Genomic DNA, 18,187 nt, shown 5'->3' with positions numbered 1-18,187 from the left:
ATCAGGCAGTAGTTTTTGGGAGGTGTGGAGGGAGGGATGGCTACAGCTACAGGATAGGATCTCAGTGAAAACAGCCCAGTTATATTAGAACAATTTTCCTGCATTTTAGACTGTATTTTTATGTGGTGGTATTGCACGCCTTTTGAAGATGTAAGATACATTTGTTTGATACTAGGTTTGTTCAGCTTAGAGGGAGCTGAGGGGTGACCTTGTTACCGTCTGGTTTCCTCGTGAAGGGGGTGGAGAGGGAGGTGCTAGTCTCTCCTTTCTGGGGTCCTGTGGCAGGACACAAAGGGGTGGCATAAAGCTGCATTGGAGGAGTTCATGTTGGATATTAGAAGGATGATGTTCACTGAGAGGGTGAGCAAGCTTGCCAGGGAAGCAGTCATGGCCCCAAGTCTGTCTGTGTTGGAGAACCGTTTGGGCGGTGCTCTTAGAGCTGTGGTTCAACTTCTAGGTTGTCCTGTGCACTGCGAAATCAGAAGTTGGGTTTGATGATCCTTGTGGATCCCTTCCAACTTTGGATGTTCTGTTCTTTATTCTTGATGGGGTTTTTTTCTGATAATAGTCTTGGGATTGCAGAGTAGTAAGTTTTTGTGGTTAGGGATATTTTCTTAGAAAACAGCAGTTACCATGACAGATACATAGGCAAGCTTGAACATGATAGCATTCCCCAACTTCCCCCCAGCCTCATTTTACACGTTGCGAAACTCATATCTTGGGCTTCATGTTGTTTTCTTTGGAGCTTATTGATACGTCAGAATTGTAAGCAAATTATTCTGTGAAATATTTACTGGAATGTATATTTTTATATACATTATGCATTCCTTTTATATATATCCTCTTCCTTCAGTATCTTATTTTTTGGCCTCTGACTAAACTCAGCGATAGTTTGGACTTAAAAATGGGCAACTTCAGATTTAATTTTTTGTCTTTGTCTTTTTTTTTTATTATTTCTCCTTACCGTGTTAAATGTGTTTGTCCTTTAGATTGTGGGAGCTCTATATGTTTAAATTAAAATAACTCCATGAGCACAGAAAAGCAACTCTTGGATGGCATATTTTTTATGTATGTGGGGATAGTCAAATGAATAGTCAGATAAATAGTCAAATATCTTCCTAATGTGTTTATGGAAACTGGATTACTGTGACTGCGACATCTCAAAGAAAGTATCTGCTACTTCAGCTTTTTCTTTTTTAAGTGTTGCTTTCTAAATCTGTCATCATAAGGTATAAATGGATCACTGAATGGGAACAGTGCCACTGCAGTATCTGGTATCAGCACATCTGTACTATCCACTAGCATTGCAACATCTGCAGGACAAGTGAAAGCTATAACCTCAGGAGCAGGAAGCCGCAAATACAACCAGGAGCAAAGCAAAGTTCAGCTTTTGGACACCAGGGCTGATAAAATCAAAGATAAGGTAAATATACAGGGGAAAAAAATTAAGATTCGAACAAAAGATTGGCATGGTAATTGTCTGCCTGTGTGCACAGCAGCAGCATTTCTAAATGTTCTCCTCTAGTAGAAAATGTTTCAATGTATGTTGACCCAAGCACTCCTGAAGAACTTTGATAGTCAAAACTACTTTGTCAAAATTGGAAATGAGATACTGGGAAATTGATTACTGTTACAATAGAAGCTAAGGGAGTCACTTGCCTAGTGGCAGCCATCTACGCTAAAATACTTTTATTTCTTGACTGTCCCTTTGGGTCATTAAGGTCTTTTGTTGGTACTTATATTTAGTCTAGATTATTGCTTTCTGAACTACGGACATTTTCAGTTAGCGTAACTATCCAGCAGATTTGCTAAAGGCAGTGAACCAAAATCAAATATAAATTTTATTTTAATTGAACTCACTTCAACTTTTATAACTATGTTGTTGTCACTAAAGAAACTAGTTAAAGTGAAATTTGCTCTTTGGATACAACTTTTGTGTATATTTTGAAGAGTCTTTTATTATCTCTTTCTAAAGAATACATTTTTTGAATATTCTATATGTGCTTGGTCTTACATATTTCATCAAAAATCTATTTCAGATGGGTAAAATAGTACCTAGTTTTTGGTCTGTACTTTTCCTTCTCTTTCTTATTTTGTGTCAACAAGGTATTAGAATTTCAAGTTTGTTTTTTTTTTTTTTGTTCTAGACGTCTTTACAGAGAGATTTTTCTTCTCTTTCTCATTCTGTCTTACATAATTTCATTTAGTCTGAATTATTTCTTCTCTATGCAGTTTACTTCCTTCCCTCCAGGTGCTTCATCTTTTTTGCTGGATTTGATAGACGCTTATTCATCAAGATTAATCCTTTTATATCCACTAAATGCATGAGTTTAAATTTTCTCCATTACTACATTTTCTCGAAGCTGCTAATTTGCCCCCCCTGCTTGTGGAATCCCACTAATCCAACTTCTTTCTATTGGTTTTATCTGTGTCAAAAGGTTTTATTTGTTCATGAAGTAAAAGCTCCCCAGGAAGCAGTTGCATTTCACAGTGTAGTTAAGTACCTGATTTGTTTTGAAGCATTTGATTGCTTACAAGTTATACTAAATTTCATATCAAAATTAGCTGTCCCTCTTCTTACTTGAAGTAGTTCTTAGGGAATCAGACTTATGTGTCAGGTGTTGCTTGGCACTCACCGCCTGCATTTTTTTTTTTTAATTTTTATTTTTTTTTTCAAGAATGTTCCTGACTCTGTTCTTTGCATTGTAAATTTCATATGTTCTTGGTTGCAGTATGGAAAGATAGATTTTTAAGATTTTGTAAAGGAGATGGACAGCAAAAGTTTTAAGTGTTGAGGAGTGGAAATAAACACGATCACTTAATAAGCTTATCTGACATACTCTTCTTTTTCCAGACCGTTCCTTTAATCTCTTATGAAGCTGATGTTAGAAATACGTATTTCATTAGGATTGTGAATAAACAGTGTATTTCCGATTTTAAAATTACTGGAGTGTTTTGGGTCTTTCCTTTTCCACAGGGAGAGGTAAATGGAGAACAATGAAGGGGAAAAACTAGAATAGAATCCTAGAGATGTGATTCCCAGAGGCTTTGTTTATTTCACTGCTTCAGATCATGGTCTTGTGTTTCATTTTATATTCTCAACTTTCATGAAGAACTATTCTGCATCTGTGCCAAATATTAGGAAGATGCTTAAAAATATTGTAAAGGTCATCAGCAATAAAACATGTAAAACATGCCATAGACTGGCACAGTTTTGGTTATTTTTTTAAGTGTCTACGTACATTCAGGTCGTTGTCTTTCACGTGAAGTATCAACTGACACCTATCTGAATTGAGAATTGAAACAATCCCAATAAAAACTTAATTCTTATGATTTCCCAACATTGGAGCAATGCCTGTGACTTATGCATAAAATCATAGAATCATAGAATAGTTAGGGTTGGAAAGGACCTTAAGATCATCAAGTTCCAACCCCCCTGCCATGGGCAGGGACACCTCGCTCTAAACCATGTCACCCAAGGCCTCATCCAACCTGGCATGATGGTATGAAATACTACTGTGTTCGTCACAGCAAATAAAGAGAGCCTAGTTAAAAAAAACAAGATACAGATACCAGCCAATTGATAAATGGATGAGACTTAATCCACCTATGCGTTCTATGTTTTGTAGCTATTTCACAAAGTAAATGGAAACCCATTCCAAGGCAGCTGATCAGTTGCTCCCCTCCAATGGGATGGGAAGAAAATTGGAAAAGGAAACTTTTATAGAAAGTTTCGTTAAGAAAGCCTATATTTACAAAGAACTGTTTCTCTGTTGTTGTTGTCTGGATTGTTACTTGGAGCTGCTGCAACTTTTATGCCCTACAGTTACCTGCTGTTGCTGTACACCTGTCTTCCTTTTGACTAATTTTAACCTTACAGTTCCCACAGTGACTCCACATGTCCTTTTTAGGTGCTGTGTAACACCTTCCTGCTGCTGCCTGACATCTGTAATCCTGTTTCACATGTTTCTCTACCTTCCAACATCATTCTACGTACTCTCTTTAATGATTAAATACACTTTAATGCAGTAATACATATTTTCATGTCTCTCCCACGTACTGCATCATAACACTGGAATCCATTTGTACCTCTTTCAGATGTGTTTGTAGAATACATGTTTGTTTTAGTTAGCTATGTTAGAATTTTAGTTAACTAAGCTGGTTTAGTTAGAAAGTTAAGAAGCCAACTTTCTTCATCTATTGCCATTCAAAATCTGGTCTTGCAGTGTCAGTGTTTTGGAGTTCCTGTGTTTTTTTTATACCTTTCTTCTCTTTCTACAAGAATCTGTGTTGTTCTTTCTGTGTTGGTTTGCAAAAAAGCTTTTGGCTTTAAATTTTTTTGAAGCAGTACATTCTGTGTACTTTGCTAGACCTGAATTCCAGTTTTCTAAGCCTGAATTTGTTCTGTTGCTTTGAAAGGTAGTGATGCCAACTGTTCTGCCAGTGTGTGTGGTCAGAAAAACGGCAGAGACTTGTGCCCAGTTTTTAATTTTCATAATCTAGAGAAGCTCTTCTTTCTGGTCAGTTTTCTGCAGATAGAGTTGGTTGTGTTCAAGGGTAGCAGAACACTTCACTCCAAAGTCTCACTGGTTTTTGTTTAACATATTATGCATAGTAAAAAGATGATATAACAGATTAAGCCTAAACCATTAATAGAGCATTCTTTTTCCTGGTAGAAGCCCAGAAAAAAAGCAGTGGAAAGCTCTAGTAATAGTGACAGCGATTCAGGCTCCTCTTCAGACACCACAAGTGAAGGCATAAGTAGTAGTGACTCTGATGATTTAGAGGAGGATGAAGAAGAGGAGGACCAGAGTGCTGAAGAGAGTGAAGATGATGAATCAGATTCTGAAAATGAAGCACATCACAAAAACAAGAACAAGGTATAAGACCATGCTCTGCTGCTCAGAGTCTCGTCACTAAAAGCTGTTAATGAAACATTGACGTGTTCATGTTTGTACCAGTGAGCCATTATTTAACTACATGTTAATGAATGATAAGAATACTCTTTCTGGTTTTGCTTCAGGGTTTTCTGGGGTTTTGGAAGTTTGGTTGGTTGGTTGTTTTTTTTTCCTTCCTTTCTGTGCATGCATGTGTGTTTTTTGTTGTTCTTTATGGGCTAGAAGTTTAACTGTTGATAGACTGTTCATCTTGTTATAAAGTGGGAAATATAAAGAAATTAAATGCTGTCACTTAAACCATGGTTTAGTTTTTTACCTTCCTCTTAAGCATTGTCTTGACATGCTGAAACTATCTGGAGAAAAAAAAAACCCTCAAAATAATAAATATATGACAAGATTGATTTTATAATTATGATTGTTCATTCTCTGCCAAGAACAGTATAGTTGTTCCATGGGGACTGATGATGCACTACTTTTTTTTTTTAAGGATCTTTAACTGATCTAATGTAAATAGTCAAAAAAACGTATTTTGCAGGTGCTAATGCATAGTGGCGTAACAGATACGAAAACCGATGGACAAAAATCACATGAAAAGTCCCAAGAAAAAAGAACACACCAGCAGATACCTCTTGTGTCTGATTCCCAGACTCACTCATCATTCCAGTCCCAGCAGAAGCAGCCTCAGGTTTTGTCACAGCAGCTTCCATTTATTTTCCAAAGCTCTCAGGCAAAGGAGGAATCTGTGAACAAACACACAAGTGTAATACAGTCTACGGGATTGGTTCCCAATGTGAAACCATTGTCTCTGGTACATCAAGCCAAAAAGGAAGCCTATTTAAAACTCATAGTTCCTTCCCCTGATCTACTCAAAGCAGGGAATAAAAATACCTCTGAAGAATCTATTTCTTTGACCAGCGATGTAAGATCAAAACGGGTGAGTGAAAAATCACTGGGTTTGTCTGCCTAAGAAGATGCAATATTGTGCTATCAAGCTCTTTTTTAACATAATGCTTTAAAATTGTATGTATATTTATTTTCATACCTTTTTTTTTAGAGTCGATAGGGGTTTCTGAATGATGTAAAGGAAATTGTGTGGTAGTTTGTTTGTTTTAAAGAGCAGCACATATGCTTTAATTTTAAAGATGTTTCACTGTATGTTGCAAGTGTCTTGAACTATTCCACTTATCTCAGAGGAGCACTTTATCTCAGAGAAAAGTCATGTTGTTGGTGCATGTGCCTGTATGCATACCCTGATGCATACAGGACGTAATTTTATACACAACTTAATGTCATATAATGCCAAATTTGAGTTTCATGCTTACCACATAGCTGAACTTTACAGCTCTGCTGAAAGCAGTGTACTGGTGAGAGTAATGGGTACAAAGAAAACTAAGAATTTTCTCATGCATCTATCTCTTAAGGAAAATAAGCAGCTAAAATCAATATCAAAATAAGAGAAGAACTCACAGGCAAATTGGCGTATTTTTCCTTTGCTTTTAGTTTTAGTCAAAATGCTGATTTAATACTTTCCGTATCTAGTACATAAGCATGGCTTCGCTTTGTTTCAAGTTGGATAATTGTAAGTCAAGGTAATTAAAATTGCCTATTTTAATCATGATTTTAAACAAAGTAGCTGAAAGCTTTTTTAAAAAAATGTTGAACTTAATCTTGGGTTTTGTTTGCCTTTTAAAGACAGAACGATATTAATGCATTGAGCTATTAAAACTCCATACTGAGTCATACTACCATAGTATAAGTAAATTTGATCTTTCTTTTTGCTAGTTGTGAATCTACAGTGTATTTACATGTGTCTGTCTTAACAATTCCATACCTTAAAAAATTTTCTTTTAGTTTATTTTGTCAATAGTGATTATGGTCAGTAGTTTGTAATTTCTATTCAGTTAGACCTGAATGGGGATTGGAAGAGAATAAAAATCTGATGTTTATGAATGTTGCTGTTTATATATGCATATATAAAAATATATATATGTTTAAATTTAATAATTTAAATGTAATATAAATTTACCAAGGTAAGGTTCATTATGAAAACAAAATTTGTTTCAAACTAAGTAGTACTGATGAAGAGAAAATTGAACTCTGATTCACAGCTAACTCGCAGTCCTCAGGGAGGACTCACATCACATAGGTTTTTATTCCTAGATCAGATGGAAAACAAAGAATCATAGAATAGTTAGGGTTGGAAAGGACCTTAAGGTCATCTAGTTCCAACCTCCCCCCAATGGGCAGGTACACCTCACACAAAACCATGCCTCCCAAGGCTTTGTCCAACCTGGTCTTGAACACTGCCAGGGATGGAGCATCCACAACCTCCCTGGGCAACCCATTCCAGTGCCTCAAAACATGATTTTTACTTTCGACTCCCAGTTACTTTGTAAAATTCAAATAATCTAGTAATTTACCGGGAATGGTTAAATAAATTTTAATTATGAAAACAGAAGTCTTTGCCATTGGAAGAGGCTTCTGCTGTCAGATTCAGAATACAAGTCTCTGGCTAATGGTACATCACTTTTTTAGTGGTTTGATTTCTTTCAAACTTTTACTGGAGACATGTACTGTGTGAATATTTTATAGGCTTTTATAATTTCATATTCAGTTTTAAATACTAGTTATTTCAGAATTTTATTGTATTTGACTTAGTATTTAAAAATTGATTTTAAATTTACTGTCTTTATCCATTTATTTTTTATTTTCCCCATCAAAGATGATGTATCTTCTTTTTCCTTGCAAGAGTCTTGAAACTAAAAACAATGTAAGCTTTACATGGATTTCTGCGCCACTACTGAAAGAGTTTTACTAGAAGAACTTTCAAGTACTAGTTCTTCAGAGTTAAAAGAAGTCATAGCATATCACAGTACTTCTGAGTAATGCCTTTTTCCTCATGGTTTTTTGATAGAATTTTTCTATGCCAAAAACCTTCTCTTGGTTTTCTGCTGGTATTGTAGCCATTACTGTGTTGTATGAACAAATTAATAATGCTACTCTTACTTTCATTAATGAGATTTTTATATGCTGAAATGAGTAAAAAGATGTTTTTTGCTATACCAAGACATGCCTAGTCTTTTTAAAAACTTCTTTTTTCAAGATATTATATATCTTTATGAAAATCAGTCTAGAGCAATGTAGCAAGTGATAAAGCTTTCCTACATAATTTAGAACAGCTTCATCTTGGGTTCAGTTTGTCTTTTCCTACTTGATTTATAGTGAAAATCAGAAGATTTGCATAACTTGCAGTTACTCAACCCTTTTGTTGTAGCTATCACCTACTTTTGACCTACTAAAAATAGTTTAGCCAATGTTTGAGTTCACCAGCCTGAATTAAAAAATAAAATAAAATCCAAACAACAAAATAATCCCACCCACCACATTTTATTCCTTTGTCTTCTCCTTTCTTTAGGAACAATATAAACAGACATTCCCAGCAGCACAGCTAAAGAAACAGGAGTCGTCTAAGAACCTGAAGAAAGTTATTGCAGCTTTGTCAAGCCCCAAACCAACATCTAATTCACCAGCTCATCAAAAACTCACATCCCTGGAAAACAACCATTCTAATCCATTCCTGACAAATGCACTTTTAGGTAATCACCAACCCAATGGAGTTACTCAGAGCGTCATCCAGGAGGTTCCTCTTGCACTTACTACGAAACTGAAATCCCAGACCAAGATCAATGAAAGTGTAGCCATTTCTAGTAGTGCCCCCTTTTCTTTGCCAGTAAACTTGAGTGCTTGTGGGAAAAAACCAACTTGTAACCGGACACCTGTTGTGCCCTCTACCTCTCCTGTGTTACCTGGTTCAGGAAAGGATAAAACAGTCAGCAATAATGCAGTAAATGCAGTAAAAACACAACACCGCCTTCCTGCAAAACTGGTGGTGGAGCAGTTCAGAGGGGTAGACTCAGATGCCCCCAGCAGTAAGGACTCTGACGACTCAAATGATGATGACGACGATGATGAAGATGAAGATGAAGATGATGAAGATGATGATTCTGATGATAGCCAATCAGGTGGTTTAACCTTTTTAATAGGAAAAGCAGAAACTTTATTTTTTGAGTGTTGAAAACATACATTTCCCACCATACTTTGTCATAGGGGTAGGAAATTTTAGGGCAGTATGGCCCACAGAGTGTCCTGCAGATATCATGGAAAGTAGCACATATCTCCCACTTCTCCACTGTGTCATATCCAAAATCATGTTTACTTTCAGCTGTCCTGGTAAGACTGCTCCACAGGCTTCTGGAAAGGCTGTCAAGAGACCTTCCTTCCAGATCAATCACCCTGCCTGCAGCTCGTATACTGCATGTGTGGTGAGGTGCCTAGGAGGAGGATGAGATAATAGGCTGGTTTATATTTAATTATTTTGGCAAGCAGAGCCCTTCTGCAAGTGTGCTTCCCCAGACAGAGAGGGACTAAGTAAGTAAAGGCCTTCAGATTGTCAAGTGGCAAGAGCAGCATCTTTCTAGGCTTCATTCAGGAGCACAGTAGTCAATGAGCAAGATTAAAGTACCAGGACAGTTTAAAGGGCTGCAGTGTTCATAGCTAGCATTCAGACTACTATTTTAAGGGCTCTTAAGCTATTCACAAAGGCAAGCCCTTTAAAGAGTCAATTGTATACACATCCACTCCCTTCTCCTTTGTGTGCTGATATCCCTTGGGTCCAGCTCCACCTTCATCTTTCTCTTTCCCCTCTCTCATCCACACACCCTGTACTAATCCTCTTTTTGTCTCAGCTGTAGTCCATCCTTATCCTGTTTAACCCCTACTCTCTAACTCTTCCTTTGCCCAGTTTGCCATATTTCCAGTTCTTACACCATTCAGTCTGTACCCAGTTCCAATGTTTGCTTCGTCTTCAGGCTAGATTTTACATCCTGTGAAGTGCCCTTCCAGGATCACAGGGAATATCTTAGCTGTAGCTCATTCTAGGATAAACAGTCTCTTAAAATGCTGCAGTGTGTGTCTCTCATCTCCTCATGAAAAAAAATTCCATCTGAAACAACAGTGCATTATCATGCATAATTACTTTATGCTGTCATATTTGTAGTAATTTTAAAGTTTAGTTAGTTAATTATAACCTTCTATTTATACCCAAGGGATGTTATTAATAAAGAATTTCAGTCAGAGAAGCTTCTTATTTAATAAAGACAAAAGGCTTTGCAAGTGTTAGAACTTAAATGTATTTGCCATTAGTTATCAAGTCATAATGTGCCTTTTGCTACCCTTTTTTTTTAAACAGAGTCTGACACTAATTCTGAGTCAGATACAGAAGGGTCTGAGGATGAAGATGATGAGGATGATAAAGATCAAGATGAATCAGATACAGACACTGAGGGAGAAAAAACTCCACTGAAACTGAATAAGACTTCATCCTCTGTGAAGAGCTCTTCCACTGGTCTTGCAGCTCATTCTACCCCGCTTAATCTCCAAGTAGCAAAGGCTCCAAGCTCTGCACCAGCTGCCTTATGTCCCGAGTCCCAGCCTGCAGTTTTTCTTGGGACAGCACCATCTTCTCTTACACCAAGTACACACTGTGGTATCTGAATGTCTTTTGTTATAGTATAGTGTAACATCTAATTGGCATGTGTTGTAAAAGTAGTTTAGATGTTGTTATTAGTGATAGACATTAGAAGAAGATTTTTTACAGTAAGAACAAGCATTCACTGGGACAAACTCCCCAGGAATCTGGTACCCCGTCACCGGAGTTTTCAAGATGTGGTTGGTCAGGGTGCTAGATAATCTTATCTAGTCTTCTTTCCCATGAAAGATTGGGCCAGGTGATCTTTTTTAGGTCCCTTCCTGGGACCTAAAACAGCCTGGGCTGTTCTGTGATCTTTTCATGGGCTTTTGCTTTACATTAAAATCAGTAAGCAGAACTGAAAGTTCTCAAGACCTGAACATTACACTTAGTCCAGGACATTTTAGCTCATATAATTATTTGAAAAAAGGTAGGATGAAATAGTGAGAATTGATACTTATTACATAAAAACTCTTTGTTATTTAGTCTTTGTTATTTACCATTTTCTTGTAAACTAGTTATTTATTTTTAATTTCTATGCACTATAGTTTGCATTCTGAATCTTCTATTTCTGTCTCTTCCTTGACAAATTTAATAACTGTATTTACTTAAAATATAAGTTTATTCTTTCAAAAATCTCGGTAGGATTTATGGATTACATGCAAGGAATTATTGTACATTTAGCATTTGCCTGCTGTTATATAGTATTTATTATCCTTCATATGGTTACTAGTTTGTAAGATTTAGTAATCACTACTGCTGCAGAAAAGAATGCATTTTTGGAGTAACACTCCTCAATTTGCATGGTAACAATTAAGTTGTATATTTATTAGTTTGATTTAGAACCTTGATATTTAGTGGACATCCAAGTAAGTAGATTGTAATCCAAATTGTTGAAAGAGAAAGTTAATTTTTTGCTCAGTAATCTGTGTTGATTTATGACGCGTTGGAAAGGCTGATAGATTTTGCCTGTTTATGGACGTGGGAGGTAGAATTTTACTTTGTGTCCTTTTTTAGGTGTAGTATTTTCTTCTGGTAAGAATCACCATAATACAATTAAAACAGTTTTGTGTCCATTTTGCCTAAAGCTAGGCAGTCACTGAAGAGGTCTTGTGTCTCTTCTCTGTATTTGTTTTTCACTGGGCAACTTTTCCCCCTCCCATCCACCCTCTTTTTACTTGGACATGCAGTTTTGCTCCCTCAACTGTGACTATTAGAGGTAGCAAAATAGTCAGTCATGTTAGTTTAAGACTGCAGAGGTGTCCAACAAGTTTGGACATGCATGGGCAGTTTCTCTGCTTTCTGTAGAGGATTATTAACAGCTGCATCCAGATCATCAGGCATCTCAGTTGGAAACCTGTGCCATTGCCTCATAGGGCACTCCTCTGGCTGTAGGAGGTTGGAGCTAGTTTCAAGTATTCAGTCTGATAATGATACTCATGTCCATTTCCACAGGAAGAGAAACTACACAAGGCCCAAACTACCTTTTTGAGAAAGGCATCTTCCAGAAAAGTCTCTGTTCGTAGTTCCTGCCCTATAGTTCTTGGAGGCCTGAGAAAAGCATCAGCCTTTGTCACTCCCATGGATTACCCACATTTGGGTAAAATCCCACATTTGGCATTTGTCTCTGTCATATTATTGATTCAGTCTTCTGACTAGCACCAAACACATCTATTTGAAAAGCTGGAATTCTGAAAACTTTCTTCTTTGGCAGTTGACTGCAATCAGTACACAGTGGTCTTTGAAGGCTGAGCCTATTGTATTGATTTTAAAGTAACTCAGTACACTCTGGTAAAGAAAACCAGATGCGCAAAGAATTAGTTTGGCAACATCTAAAGAGACTGTATTTTATCAGTATCTAAATAGAGTGCCAAACAAGGCAAGCAGTTAAATATGGCGTCATTAGGAGGGGTTTTTTTGTTCACAATTTTAGAAGAAGAGGTAAAAAAAACTTAGAGGAAAATGTATTCCAGAAGGAGAATAGTTGCATTAATTTTCTTGGTCCTTGAGGTATGTAGTGGCTAGAATGAAAACACTGGTTTATCTTTTTGGGTTGGGGATGTAAGGATGAAAAGGATATTTTAGGTATATGTTGTTTTCATTTTGTACATTCTCTTAGGTGTTAATAAGAAATTCTGTTTCAGGTATTTCAAAAAGACGAAAAGTAGCAGATGAACGGGAGCTGCGTGTTCCTCTCGAATACGGGTAGGTTATGTATGTACTTGATATTCCTTTAAAGAAGGTAATACCTTCAGAAGTCAGTTGGTAAAACAATGACAGTTTAAATATTTTTGAGGCTATTTAATAAGGGAAGGGTTTCAGTGATTTAGATTTCCAGCTCACAGTGACTGGATTTTTTTAAAGTATAAACATATTCCATGTGTTAATTTTTGTACATCAAATTTGCTCTTTTGCAAACGTGACCTTAGCATTTTTGCCACCAGCAGTTAAACCTGATGGTTAGATCTGAACTAGTATACGCTCCACATTAACTGCCTGAATTGTAGTACTAAGCTGTTTAAAATGTAGTAGTATGTAAGTAGCTTGATATAAATAAATCCATATATAGTCAGTTTGGACAAACTACATAATAACTTCTCGTTTTGTCTATTTGATGTATGATATGCTTGACACATTTTACATATATGCCATTTTCCTTTCTTTGTAAAAATTTTTAGTTGACGTTAATTGTCTGATTAAAAAAACCCCACAAATGTATTGTTGTATGCAACTATTTCATATTACTGTAGCTGGCAAAGAGAAACCCGAATAAGAAACTTTGGTGGTCGTCTTCAAGGAGAAGTAGCGTATTTTGCACCTTGTGGAAAGAAGCTGAGGCAGTATCCAGAAGTAGTAAAGGTACATTCCTTTTTTAACTTCTGTGTTCTAATGCTACTAAGCATGCTTGCAATTAAAAAAAATGCTTTTTTTCCCTCCAATATTTCAAAATATCCTGTGATGAGAGGTGTAATGTATCTCAGTTTGTTACTGATTTGATCTCCTATAAATGCATATCCCTTTTATAGAATATTCAAAACATTACAATCACAGTTAGCTGTACATCAAAGCTGGGTTGTAATTATTTACAAGCTGAAGTGGAAAAATATGTGATTTTTTCAGTATCTCAGCAGAAATGGAATAATGGATATCTCAAGGGACAATTTCAGCTTCAGTGCAAAAATAGGAGTGGGTGACTTCTATGAAGCCAGAGATGGACCGCAGGTATCCACTTTTTAAAAAGTAAAGTCTTTGATCCAAGGAACATTAACTTACATTAGGTGAAGTAATTTTTGCCACGGTCTGAAGCATTACCTGTTTTTTAGCTAATTCTTTCTAAAAATTGTGTGTATTTCTTAATAGTAGTTACATGACATGCCGAGAGCTTGATCCTGGGCGGTGTTGAAAACCACTCCTTTCAGTGATTTTACTAGGAGATTGCAGGAGTTCAGCGTGCCTTATGATCAGCTCTGAGCCTTGATTTATCTGGGATGAAAGAACTCTGAGCTACGTATTTTATCATAGTGGTCAGATTTTTCTGACTAAAACACTATTTCTTCCTTTACTGTATAAACTTGATAGTAATTTATATGTATGCCTCAAATCCTACTCTTTTCATGTATTCATGTGCATGGTATATCTCTGTGTGTGTGTGTGTGTGTGTGTGTGTGTGTGTGTGTATAAATACGTGTTTAAATACAAGTGTTTCCTTTATCGCTAGTATCATCTGAGCTTCCTGAAGCATATTTTTACAGGAAGTAAAATGCTGGCTTAAGCCAGTTACTCTTTACCTTAGTAGAACTGTTACACTTTGTGTAGATAAACCACACAAGGATAAATAAAATAAGAATTTTAAGGAAATGAGTACTGAGTTTTTGCCATACTATGTTACTGTGTTTTGGTCACATTGCTGTTACTTCAGGATGTGCATGAAAGTTTCGTACTTCTAATTTGCTTCTTTAAAATAGGAGTATTTTGAGTATGTCACTACAGGAATGTGGACAGACATCACTCTCTCAGCAAGCTTGAATTGAGGTTGTAGTTAAGCCTTATGTCCTTGTGATGCTCTGTAGAAATACACAGTATTTATAAAGTATAAATTTGAAAGCTGGGTTCATAGTAAGCAGCTACTTCCTAGATAGTGTTTCATGTTTCCTGGATTTTACCAGGAGTAAAACCTTGGTAAACCCTCTTCATGTTTGGCCTTCATAATATAACAGCTGCAAGTTCATGTGGTGTGAACTTCATTATATACCTGAACGGCTTGATAAAAATAATTACTTTAATTATAATTAATAATTCCATATACTGTGAACATAATGTAATATCAGGGTCTCTGCTGTCTTTTTACCTTGTTACCTTTTCTGTGTCTGTTGCCCATATTACTTCGTTAGTCTTGTCACCTTCTCTAGCTATATTCATGAGTTAATTTGCAGGTTTTTCCCTTCAGTACTAACACACTTGAGAATAAAGGCATTGGGAGGGCAGGTTCCTGTACACAGGGTTGGCAATATGAATATTAAGTTGCTGTACAGTTCACTAGAGTTTCTACTTGTCCAGTTTGTGGTAGGTTCCATTGAGACTTGGTTAGACAAAGGAAAAGTTGGTGGGGTTTTTTTTTTTTGTTCTTTTGTTTGTTTGTTTTAAAAGAAAAAAAAGCCTGAGGGTAGCTGTTTCAGGTGTGCTAAAATTATATGTATGAGGCTTCGAATGAGGATATTATAGTGTAAACAGCTGAACTACACTCAGGCTGATAGTACACGCTTAGTAACACAAGTGTGTGATATTGATACTTCCTGAAGAGAATTTGCACCCTTTTTACTGAAAGTTTTTGAATTGTTCGGCTGCCAGACAATATGCGATAATAATATCTTCATTCATGTCTGGAGGTAATTCCAGGACTTTTATTTCTGTTTGTGTTGTAATTTCAGTTATTGCATATAGCCTTTGATGGTTACTGTTCCCCTTTCTTTGTTACGTATTTATGTCATCTTTTGGGACATGCAGCATGCATCCAAATTGACTGGGTAAGTTTCACAAAGCTCAAAGGTGGAACAAGATGCAAAGAAAACTATTTGAGGGTTGAATCAGTTATAGTGAAGAATTTACTCATAGCAAGCTAAAAATGTATGGATTACCCACTTCTGATAGTGCCTGTAAAATAGTGCTTGTGCTTAAATAAAGCAACTGGATATTATAGGTTATTAAAAGCCGTGATTAACTGCTTTAAAGAAGCAGCATATCTGGCACAAGTGGACCATGAAATACTAGGGTTAGAGGAATGTTTGAAGTTTGGCAAATGTGGAAATTCAGTGACCTGACCTGGAGGCTTTAACCTGCTGCGGATTACAAAGATTAGTGTGTATATGATTTGGCGTGATGGTGAGAGCACACAGATCCTTATGAATTTGAGTAATATGGGTAGGAATACTGAACCACGTAATAGGTGGAAGATTGTTGTGTGGATTGATACTGAGCTGTACCCTCAGATTGCACCTTGCTGGCTTTGATTAATGTACCACAGCAAGGGTATCCATCACAGAATGTTTGAGGTTGGAAGGGACCTCTGGAGGTCACGTTGTCCAAACCCCCTGCTCAGGAAGGATCACCTAGAGCCAGTTACCCATGAATATGTCCAGGCAGCTGTTGAAAATCTCTAATGTGGGAGACTCCACAGCTTCCCTAGGCCACCTGTTCCAGTTCTTCATCACCGCCACAGTCACAAAGCATTCCCTAATTTTCAGAGGTAACCTTCTGTGTTTCGTTTGTGCCAGTTGCCTCTCATCCTGTCACTGGGCACCTCTGAAAAGAGCCTGGCTCTGTTCTCTTTGTACCCTCCCTTCCGGTATTTATGTGCATTGGTGATATCCCTGAGTCCTCTTTCTCCAGGCTGAAGCAAGCCCACCTTTCTCAACCTTCCCTTTCCGTGGTCATTATGTAGTTAGAGAAAACCTGACTTAATGGAGTTCCATTCAGATCCATTTTAGTTGAAGATGAAGTATCAGTAATGGCAAAATACACAAGTTTTTAACCTGGATTTAACTCTCTGGGAGTAATCATTCAGTCATGGTAAACATGGCATGCACTTTTTTTCCTAATGAGATTTTGCATAAAGCTGGGAAAATAATATAGTATTTTTTTTGCTTGTTTGTTTGTTTCTTGGTTTCATTTTTTCCCACCGAGTCTGAATGCTTGCCTAGAAAGGCAGCTGAATTCAGGAACAGGAAAGGAAGAAAGTGCTTGAAGTACTTTTTTGCATCTCCTTAGCGTGAAGTAACTCCAGTGTATGGTAGTCTTTCTCAGAGTATGCAGTTGTGATGCTACCTCAGAACAAATACGGTGCATCTTTATAAGGTGTGAAGTCTACTTCTTTTAAGCCAATTTCTTAAGCTTACTGTTCTTTACTTGTAAGGCTTATTCTGTGAATAAGTGTTTAGAAGTCTCAAATGTTTATTACAGATGCAAAGAAATACCATACAGAACAGCCAACTATAAAATCACCTGTCATGTGCATTTGTAATGTAGTAATAATTATTTGCTTCCTGTTCTAGAAACTGCAATTTAAAATATCCTGGTTTGACTTCTGCAGTTCAGAAAGTTTTGTTGTTAGCTTTTTTTTGGTTGCAAATCTAAACTGAAATTAATGAGAATGAGGATATCTGGTTCTTGCAAAGTGCCTGTGGTTTTGTTCATTAGTTTGGTTAGCAGACTTTGAGCTTGATTATGCTCACATGAATTATCTGGTCCCCTTTTTGGGAAATGTCCCGAGTACAGTACAGTATTGCGACAGATGGTAGACGTCTGAAGGTGAGAAATTGAATTTGGTTTTTATTTTTATTAGTTTCAGCAATAAAACCCAACATTTCACAGTGTTCCATTTTTTTCTCTAATGTTTGTATAGCAAAGCATAGATTTTTATGAAAGCCCTTGATTTTCCTGTGTTGGGACACAATCCCTGTATGTTTTCTTAGGAATATAGAAAATCCATGGAGTATCAGATTGTACATACTTTTAATAGAAATGTATTTTGGGTCACATTGTAAAAGGTACCTAAGCACAAAATACAGATGGTCAATTAACCCTTGTATAATCCTTAATGGATCTGTTCTTGACTATTTCTGTCTTGTGCTCTCTTAAACTTGTGGAAACTTGTGGCATCACAGTGTTCTTCGATGGGACATTAAGCAGTCTTCTCCACATTTCTTGAAATGCCAACTCCTTTTGCTTATTAAACTTTCTACTACATAATATACATCCATGGTTTCTGTGGCACTAACAGTCTTGTAGACTTCTTGATCTATCTTTTTCGCCGCGTATTTGTCATCATTAATATTATTAACTATAGCAGTACAGAGCAAGAGCAATTGCAGTTGCACGTTCTGAGGTGCTTCTTGAGATACAGTGGCCTCTCCCTATGGGGAGTCCTATTTCTCCCACCTCTGGCACTTGTGGTTTATGTGGTAAGATTTCCTTAAGTTGAAAGTTGGTGTAGGTAATAAGTACTATATTCAATCTAGCTTACTTTGCTCAACAAACTGAACCTGTGACAAGTTGTAAAACATAACCTAGTGAATTGAAAGTGCTCACCTGTGTGTGCACACCCACTCTGTTGAAGTGGTAGACGTAACTGTTTACATTAAAAAGTCCTTAGTGATGATGCATTGTACACATACTGTCATGATTCTAAACTTGTTTTTAGGAACAATGCTAATAACAAAGCCCTTTGGAATGTCTGTAAACTAAGTACGAGGCGTATTCTTGGGAT

At 36.8% G+C, this 18,187-nt stretch overlaps 1 protein-coding gene across 17 annotated transcripts in view; it reads left to right on the top strand.

Annotated features, from left to right (window-relative positions):
• The window catches only part of BAZ2B (bromodomain adjacent to zinc finger domain 2B), a 136,587-nt gene that overhangs the window by 82,277 nt on the left and 36,123 nt on the right, over nt 1-18,187 (top strand). For 10 of the 17 annotated variants that reach the window (XM_061363833.1, XM_061363832.1, XM_061363830.1 and 7 more), the window contains 8 exons: nt 1,230-1,423; nt 4,677-4,880; nt 5,434-5,832; nt 8,314-8,920; nt 10,147-10,443; nt 12,570-12,630; nt 13,176-13,284; nt 13,546-13,647. In XM_061363833.1, coding sequence (XP_061219817.1) covers nt 1,230-1,423; nt 4,677-4,880; nt 5,434-5,832; nt 8,314-8,920; nt 10,147-10,443; nt 12,570-12,630; nt 13,176-13,284; nt 13,546-13,647 — 1,973 coding nt within the window. The remainder of the gene's footprint in view (nt 1-1,229; nt 1,424-4,676; nt 4,881-5,433; nt 5,833-8,313; nt 8,921-10,146; nt 10,444-12,569; nt 12,631-13,175; nt 13,285-13,545; nt 13,648-18,187) is intronic. The other 7 variants (XM_061363843.1, XM_061363840.1, XM_061363842.1 and 4 more) reach the window with 3 other exon arrangements.

The sequence above is a fragment of the Neopsephotus bourkii genome, unplaced genomic scaffold (assembly GCF_033783945.1).
Source record: "Neopsephotus bourkii isolate Nb327-2 ecotype Australia unplaced genomic scaffold, CSIRO-AGI_Nbou_v1 NB_1181, whole genome shotgun sequence".
In the NCBI taxonomy this organism is placed as follows: domain Eukaryota; kingdom Metazoa; phylum Chordata; class Aves; order Psittaciformes; family Psittacidae; genus Neopsephotus; species Neopsephotus bourkii.
Note: the sequence above shows the minus strand (reverse complement) of the source record. Positions and strands in the feature narration are given on the sequence as shown.